General features: G+C 43.1%; 1 protein-coding gene across 1 annotated transcript in view; it reads left to right on the forward strand.

Moving 5' to 3' along the window:
* The first annotated feature begins 1,616 nt into the window (after nucleotides 1–1,616).
* The window catches only part of MYH10 (myosin, heavy chain 10, non-muscle), a 153,526-nt gene continuing 145,828 nt past the window's right edge, over nucleotides 1,617–9,314 (forward strand). Inside the window, exons 1-2 of the mRNA XM_015427193.1 lie at nucleotides 1,617–1,688; nucleotides 3,977–4,349. Coding sequence (XP_015282679.1) covers nucleotides 4,002–4,349 — 348 coding nt within the window. The 5' untranslated portion in view covers nucleotides 1,617–1,688; nucleotides 3,977–4,001. The remainder of the gene's footprint in view (nucleotides 1,689–3,976; nucleotides 4,350–9,314) is intronic.

The following is a 9,314-nucleotide window of genomic DNA, read 5'->3' on the forward strand; positions in this document are numbered from 1 at the left end:
TTCTGCTATGGTCAGGCCTCACCTGGAGTCCTGTGTCCAGTTTTGGGCACCACATTTTAGGAAAGATGTTGACTAGCTCGAGCGTGTCCAGAAGAGGGCAACCAGGATGGTGAGAGGGTTGGAATCCAAGTCTTATAAGGAAAGAGTTGGGTATGTTTAGCCTGGGAAAGAGAAGGCTTAGAGGGGACATGATTGTAGTCTTCAAGTATTTGAAGGGCTGTCATGTAGAAGATGGATTGCAAGACTAGATCTAATGGGTGGAAATTACAAGGGAGTCGATACCGGCTAAATATCAGGAGAAACTTCCTAACTGTAAGAGTGGTTGAGCAGTGTAACAGTCTGCCTCGGGAGGTGGTGGATGCTCCTTCGCTGGACGTTTTCAAGCGGAGGCTGGACGACCATCTTTCGGGTATGTTGTAGGTATGTAGGGCTATCTTTCAGCTATGCTCCTGCAGAGTGCAGGGGGTTGGACTAGATGACCTGCAAGGTCCCTTGCAACTCTAACATTCTGTGATTCTATGCAGGGGTCATTTTGTAGAAAAAGAGGTGCAGGAGCTCATTAGCATAACTCATTAGCATAACTTATTTGCATATGCCACATTCAATGACATCACCGGAACAAGAAGGCAACACCCACTGCAACTTACCTATCTGGTTCTTGCTCCTCGTGGCCCGGAGCTGCTGGGAGAAGGGGGCGGGGCTTGTTGCATGTGCCCGCCCCCTGGGCTCTTTACTGCCGGAGCTCTGCTCCTGTGCACTCCTGCAGGAAATGATCCCTGATTCTATGATTCTAAACAACATCTATTGGCCCCCCCTTGTCCACATGTTTGTTCACTCCCTCAAAGAACACTAGCAGGTTAGTGAGACAAGATCTTCCCTTACAGAACCCATGCTGAGTCTTGACATCAGTTTCCACCACAGTTTTGAGCAAGGAGTTTTTGTATAATGCTATGCAATAAGTAGGAGAAACTTAGATGAAGTTGATAGTGTCTTTCTTACTGTTAGGGCTGCTATCTTTTCTATAATCAGCTGTCTGAAACTGAAATTTAACTAGTTGCCCTTTAATATAGATGACATGACCACATTAGTTCTAGATTTGGGGTCTGCTCCAGAGTCCATCAAAGGAACAGAAAAATCTGTTCTCAGCTCTTCATTTCTATAAGTAGCTAGCTGTTAAAGAAAGTTCAGTTTGACTTCAGCTTGCAGGGTCTTTATATATTGGGAGTTCAGTGGATAAGAATATATTTCTGAATGGATGTATGTCTTGGCTGTGGCGGAAAGTACGTGGCTTGATTAAAACTGCTCTAATTAATTATGTGCTTTGAGGTTATTTATTTACATTGCTTGCAGTGATCATCCCTGACTCAGAAAGCATTCTTATTGTTGGGAAAATATGGATGATGTATGATAGTTGTGAAGTAAGTGCTAAATGAATAGTCCTTTAACTATTTCCTTTTGCATTTCTAAAACGTTACTCATTCTACTGTTGATTAATATTTCTGTGTTTATACATTCCGATACTGCATGTAGTCTTGTGGTCTATTTTGTCTTGATATCTAATGGGAATTTTTGTCATCATTATATAGGTGCCATATGTCAAGTTCCACTGTTCAATTTGACTATTTGAGACTTGTGAGAGAAATCAAATTGCATCCAGCAACTTGAGCAAAATTTCTGCTGTTAAAGTGGTGGGTTTTATGTTGGGATACTTTTGTATTAAGACAATGGCCACGATGTCAGTGGAGAGGCTTTTGTTCTCTCAAGGAGGAACTAGGGCAAGGGAACCTGGGTTGTAACTGGACATAATGTCTCTGCATCAGATTTCCTGATGTTTGGTATGGATTGCTTGATGGGACCCGAGGATTTGTTGCATATCACACTTTCCCCCCGGCTCACATGGTTTTAGAAGGAAATATTTAATGTTGCTGGTGATGGGAGAAGGAAACAGAAGGAAAGGCTAGGAATAATTAAATACATTTCAGACAGTAGAATGATACAGACATAGCCCTCCTGCAAATGGAAAGACCAGGAAAGCTGGTTACTGTCAGACTTTGATCCAGACATGCCTCAGAGGTAATCAGATGCAGGTGCTGTGTCATGCAAAGAATATTATTAGGAGAATCTTGCAAGGGAAGACTTTGCAAGGTACTTCTGTGGGGAGGACTGATTAGCAAAGTTTTGTAAGGTATTCACCCTAAAACCCAAAGCAAAGGGAACCCCCCCCCCCAGTGTTTTTGCCACTTTAGACCAGGTGCCTTGAAGAACAGCAAAGAACATGATTCCTGAAAAACAAACATATAGGACTCCAGTGGGAATGGCAGAGAACACACCTACATTCTTTTGCATCAGTAAAGCCTACAATAGAATGGGATTTTATAGTTATTATTGGAATTATACTTTTCACTGAACTCCGATATATACTGCACAAACTAATTTTAGGGGAAGCCAGAAGTCAGTGTATGTATCAAATAAAGGAAATGAATAACCTGTTGGACAAATGCATAATAATAATACTTTCGATTTCGATTTATTGATCGCTTTTTCCCACACACCTGTGGGCTCAGAGCGATTTACAGTTACGCATGACAGTTGGACTAACAATACTCATGGGGGATAGGGAAGACAACATACAGTATTTTTAATTACACACACATTGTAGCTCGCATTCATCTGCGAGCTGGATCAGTCGTGTTCTGATGGCATGTATTCTTGTCGGCTGGCTGATGACGTCAGGGCTTTTTGATGTTGCGCTGCCACATTGCCACCGCCTGGCTGACTCGCTCCACTGCAGGGATACCGAAACAGATCTTTCAGCTTTTGATCTTGCCGCGCCACAGATATCATACTCGGCAGCTAACACCTTCCCAAAGGGAGTGGTGTACCCACCCCCTTATGGGTGGTCCCCAATTTATCTACTTGTTGAAGCTTTCAAATCGCTGGGTAGACTATTTATTTATTTATTTATTTATTTAACTTTCGACTTTATATCCCGCTCAAACCCCCCTTTTTCAGGGGGTCTCTGAGCGGCTTACAGGCAGGTGCTAATCACAATTGTTCCCTAACTAGGGCCACACATTTCTATATGGGGGTGGGACTACCTACCGGCACCCCTGTGGTGGTTTGTGTTGTTCTTGACTCGGCTAGGAGCTAGGACAAGGCTTGGAGCTAGGACAAGGCTTGGTTGCTCACACCAGCACGGGGCTAGAACTGACAAAGTTCAGATATTATAGTTAAGCAGGGGAATTATCCCCTGCGCCACTGCTGGTCAAATTAGGCAAAATGGGACTAGGTAGACCTTTGGGCCTAGTCCCCTTTGGGCCTAGTCTGCCTAGTCCCATTTTGCCTAATGAGCATGCTGAAAGTGTAGAAGTGTTCTAATTGTCACCGCTGATTTGAGAATTTTACCAGGCAATACTAACTTCTGTTCTGGCATCAAAAACCAAATTATTGAATAGTCAATATGCTTATTATAAAGTAGAAATAATTTTACACATATAACTTGGATCAGAATATATAACAATAAGGATATTAATGCATTAAAGGCAGTGGGAGAAAACAGACAATTAATATGTGATATTTCCCCGTACAGAGTCAGCCCAAAGGTCTACCTAGTCCCATTTTGCCTAATTTGACCAGCACTGGCTTTTAAAGGTCTCCACTAGAGCTCCGCCACCCTTTGCTATATTTGCTACCTAAGAACTTTGAGTAGGAGATGTCAGGGACTGAATGAGGGGTATTTTACCCTTCAGATAATTAAGTGGTGGCTTGATGAGTAGAGTGAGCTTTACATTGCCTCAGTTTTCCTATGAGAGTGAGAGAAGAAAACTGAAGCTACTGTACATAACAAAGTTCATGTCTGTCTTGAATTTCCATTTCAGATGAGTTCAAAGACCATGTACGTAATACAAAATGACCTATAGTAAGCATTTTAGTTTGTAATCGTTTATTAATGATGACAATTTTTATTTTTCACTAGGTTACAGTTATTGAGGACTCCCTTTATGATGGCGCAGAGGACAGGACAGGAAGACCCTGAGCGATACCTCTTTGTGGATAGGGCGGTAATCTACAATCCTGCTACACAGGCTGATTGGACTGCTAAAAAACTGGTGTGGATTCCTTCAGAGCGTCACGGATTTGAAGGTGCCAGCATCAAAGAAGAGAGAGATGATGAAGTGCTTGTTGAATTGGCTGAGAATGGAAAGAAAGCTGTAGTTAACAAAGATGATATTCAGAAAATGAACCCTCCTAAATTTTCTAAAGTGGAAGATATGGCTGAATTAACCTGCTTAAATGAAGCCTCTGTTCTGCATAATTTGAAGGACCGATACTATTCTGGGCTGATTTATGTAAGTAATAGCTGTTTGGCTACCATTTATAAGACTTTTGTGTAGTCCATTTTATTAGTTAAAATAAAAAAAGAAGTGCCTCAAGCTGACTGACAGAAATGTAACATTTGATGTTTTTAACCACAATGTCAACCTATTTATATGAAGTCTCTTCTCTCTTCTGGTCTTTGGTTCTTGTCATGAGGTACTGGTTACATTTTTAAGGACCTTATGTAGGTTTTTACAAACACTTGAGTAATTTATGTAGTTCCTGTCAGGGAGGTCTCAGCAAGGACCTTAATTAGCCATTGAATTTTTGTTAACCATACTGATACTTGCACCATTCTAGCTTCAGTAATTATTTTTACCAGGCTATAGTTTCCTGGTGTATGTATTTCAAAATCAGATTAAGAGTAAAGTTGAGGGGGTCAGTTCTGAGATATATCCTATTATAATTATATCCTGAAGACGTCCAGCTAGAAGATTTTCTACCTTTCATCAGTTTGACAGAAAAGTGCTTCATGTCCCTACAAGGGCCGGCATTACAATTCTAGGCTCTCTAATTTGGGCTGTAGTCTATTCATCACCCCTCCCCCAAGTATCTCTTGAATTAGTGGTGCTAGCGGCCAACCTTTGGTGCCTGTTTGGATCACCTTCTCATCACATCAGTGTCAAGAATACAATACATTAATTAAATGTTTTCTGATAATTCCAAATAAAGTCACCTCATATCCACTTGGTCACTACAACACATAAGTGCCACCACAAAATCTCTCTGTTGGTGTCTTTCTCCTGTAGGGCAGACAGAAACTAAGGAAACTAGGCAGATGTTGTGAGCCTCACTGGTAGACATAGTTTCTAGCTGAATTGTAAGGGTCTGTGATTGCAACCATAGATATGGTACCCTGGGCAAGTTCTTTAGTAGTTCTGTTTCCTTTCCAGAAGGAAAATGCCACAAAACCACATAACAGAATCTTGATGATCACATGACTTGGACAAACATGAAAGGGTGGTCAGTGGGAAAACACCTGCTAAAATTAATTTTTTTTCCAGATCTTGAAAAAAGTCAGAATCACAGTGAATGTGAGTCTTTATGGTGGAGGAACATGCAGTTTGGTTGGAACAAATGGACTAGAACAGCATGGTTCCCATGGCATACATTTCCTGGAAACAAGGGAAGTCAGGCTTGCCTTGAATAATTTCCAGAAGGAAGTTCACAATCTAAAAGTCTGCATTAAGGCAAACAATATAATGGGGGAAGCTCACATAAACTGCCAAGCAGGCATCAAATCCAGTGTATTCCAGAGAGGAGTAAAGTTTTTGTTTCACGGTGAGACACATCTAGCCTCACTAAGAGCAAGCAATACCAATAACATAAGCTGGGTGGCTCAAAGGGTATCAAGTGGACCTGTGGGAATGGCCCCTCAGTACATGCATATATCTGTACAGTAGATTCTAGGGCTGCGGGAGTGCCTCAACTAAAAGAGGAAGGAACCACCTAGGGCTGGAGACAGAAATTACAATCAACTTCCTCTTTCAGTGGGATGAAGGTGAATAGTACCTAGTCAACAGGATGCCCTCTTAGCTTCAAGTTTAAATTATTTTTATGGTAAGAGCCAACACACATTCTGCTGTAATCTTTAGCAACCAAGAAAAGGTGTCCATTAGAGAAACCACAACTTTCAGGAGATCTGATTCCTTGTTTTTGTCTTTCAGTCTTCAAGAGAAATTAAGGTATCGAGGTTTTCTTTGGGCATGTGGTTGAAAGAATGTGTGGCATATGCTAATGAGTTATGCTAATGAGTTCCCCTAGCTCTTTTTCTACGAAATGACACCTGATGACTCCTCCAATAGCAATGGGGAGGGAAAGACCAGGCTGCTGAATGTGTCTGGACGCTTACAAGGGGTAGCGTCTGCTGTGGTGTGAGCACTTAATGGTGTTTCAACTGTGCAGTTGGGATTTCACCTCTCCTCATTGGAGCAGCACCTGTGTATGGGCAAAAAGAGACTCAGGAGCAGCTGGTAACATTCTGTCATGGCAGAATGAAGGGCCATTGGTACTTCTATAGGGGCCTCCATGTGGTGAAAGGGGTTCCCACTTTGGTGCACCGATGCTGCAAGAGGATCCCTTCTTACCTGAGCTGGTGTCTTGCCGGCATGTCCTGTAATAGAGTTGGAATGGCGTACTTCTCCTGGGTGGGAAAGGGTGTGGCCAACATGTGGAATTGGCTAGCACATAAGTTGGTGGTGCTTGCTGGCCACTACAGGGTTTTGACCGGTGGGGGTGTGTGTAGCCACCTAACTAGGCAAGCAGCCTACTCCACCACCATCACAGTGGTCCCCCTCCCCTGACAGTTGCCTTTGGCAGTGTGTTGTAGTGGTTAAGAATGGCGGACTCTAAATCTGGAGAGCCGGATTTGATTTCCCACTCCTTCACAATAACCCAGCTCAGTGACCTTGAGTCAGTTACAGTACTCTCAGACCTCAATCAGCCCCACCTACCTTACAGGGTGTCTGTTGTGGGGAGAGGAAGAGAAGGCGATTGTAAGCTGCTTTGAGACTCCTTCGGGTAGTAGAAAAGCAGGATATAGAATCATAGAATAGAATCATAGAGTTGGAAGGTACCTCCAGGATCATCTAGTCCAACCCACTGCAAAATGCAGGAAATTCACAAATACCTCCCCTTCCACATCCCCCAGTGATCCCTGTTCCATGCCCAGAAGATGACAAAAAACCTCCAGAATCCCTGGCCAAACTGGCTAGGAGAAAAATGCTTCCTGACCCTAAAGTGGCGATCAGCATTTTCCTGGGCGTGTAAGAAAGGGCCATGAGAACTAAGCACGGATGCAACCCTTCCTGCTCTCCCTCTCATGAACTGCCTAAGTTCACAGAATCAACATTGTTGTCAGATGGTCATCTAGCCTCTGTTTGAAAACCTCCAAAGAAGGAAAGCCCACCACCTCCTGAGGAAGCCTGTTCCACTGAAGAACCTCTCTGTCAGGAAGTTCTCCTTAATTTTAGCCAAAAACTCTTTTGATTTAATTTCAACCTGTTGGTTCTAGTCCGACCTCCTGGGGCAACAGAAAACAACTCTGTACCATCCTCCATATGACAGCCCTTCAAGTACTTGAATATGGTTATCCTATCACCGCTCAGTGTCTCCTCTCCAGGCTAAACATACCCAGCTCCTTCAGTCTTTCCTCGTACGACTTGGTCTCCAGACCCCTCACCGTCTTCATTGCCCTCCTCTGGACATGTTCCAGCTTGTCTATATCCTTCTTAAATTGTGGTGCCCCAAACTGAACTCAATACTCTAGGTGAGGACTAACCAGATCAGAGTAAAGCGATACTATCACTTTGCATGATTTGGAAGCTATACTTCTGTTGATATAGCCCAAAATGACATTTGCCTTTTTAGCTACCACATCACACTGCTGACTCATATTCGGTGTATGATCTACTAAGACCCCTGGATCTTTTTTGCACATACTACTGCAAATACAAGTCTCCCCATCCTATAATTATGTGTTTGATTTTTCCTGCCTAAATGCAGAACTTTATGTTTTGGGAATAGAAGGAGAAACTCTGGTGGAGGACAGCGAAAAAGCAGACAGGCTTAATGACTTTTTTGCCTCTGTTTTCTCCCAGAAGAACTTGAGCCCATCTAGAGATTTTATAGGACATAACAGGACACCTGCGTGTCCAGTTGACATTGACAGGGAGGTTGTGGAGAGGCACCTGGCTGCACTGGATGAATACAGATCCCCTGGGCCAGATGGTTTGCACCCCAAGAGTGCTCAAAGAACTGTCTAATGAACTTGCAGAGCCTCTGTCCATCATCTTCAAGCCCTCATGGAAGACTGGGGAGGTGCCACAAGACTGGAGAAGATTGAATGTTATCCCAATCTTTAAGAAAGGGAAGAAGGATGACTTGGGAAACTACAGGGTGGTCAGTCTGACTTCTGTTGCTGGGAAGATATTAGAGCAGATTTAAAGGGATCTATCTGTAAGCATCTGAAGGACCACTTAGTGATCTGGGGAAGTCAGCATGGTTTTTTCCAGTGTTCCCTCTAAGCTGAGTTAATGTGAACTAGCTCACAGATTTTTAGCCTCCGGCTCACACATTTTTGTCTTAGCTCAGGAAGGATGGCTCCAGAGCAAACTAATTTATGCAGCAGCCAAATTGGTCGCTTTACAACTCTAATGCCAATAGCTCACAAAGTAGAATTTTTGCTCACAAGATTCCACAGCTTAAAGGGAGCATTGGTTTTGTCCCAAACAGATCTTGTCAGACCAACTTGGTTTCCTTCTTTGATCATTTGCCAAGTTTACTGGATCATGGGAACTCTGTTGATGTGATTTATCTGGATTTCAGTAAAGCTTTTGATAAGGTTCCCTATTACATTCTCATGGGCAAACTGGAAGACTGTGGACTGGACTATAGGACAGTTCAGTGGATAGGGAACTGGTTAGAAGACCGCACCAAAAGAGTGGTGGTCAATGGCGTTTCATCAGATTGGAGGGAGGTGTCCAGTGGGGTGCCACAGGGCTCGGTCTTGGGCCCAGTACTTTTCAATATTTTTGTCAGTGATCTGGATGAAGGGGCAGAAGGGCTACTCAATATGCTGATGATACCAAATTGGGAGGAGTAGCAAACACCCAAGAAGATAGAGTTAAAATTCAAGAAGACCTGAATACTCTGGAGAAGTTGGCAGTTGCAAACAGGATGCAATTCAACAAAGATAAATGCACAGTATTACATCTGGGCCACAAAAATGTCAAGCACAAATACTGGATGGGGGATACGTTTCTGGGGAGTAGTGTATGCAAAAGAGATCTTGGGGTAAGGGTGGACTGTAAACTAAATATGAGCAGTCAGTATGATGCGGTGGCAAAAAAGGCTAATTCAGTCTTGGGTTGTATTAAAAGGGCCATAGCATTGAAATCTCAGAAGGTCATAGCCCCCCTGTATACTGTCTTGGTCAG

This window comes from Gekko japonicus, unplaced genomic scaffold (genome assembly GCF_001447785.1).
Source record: "Gekko japonicus isolate JY-2015 unplaced genomic scaffold, Gekko_japonicus_V1.1 scaffold876, whole genome shotgun sequence".
Taxonomy (NCBI): Eukaryota; Metazoa; Chordata; class Lepidosauria; order Squamata; family Gekkonidae; genus Gekko; species Gekko japonicus.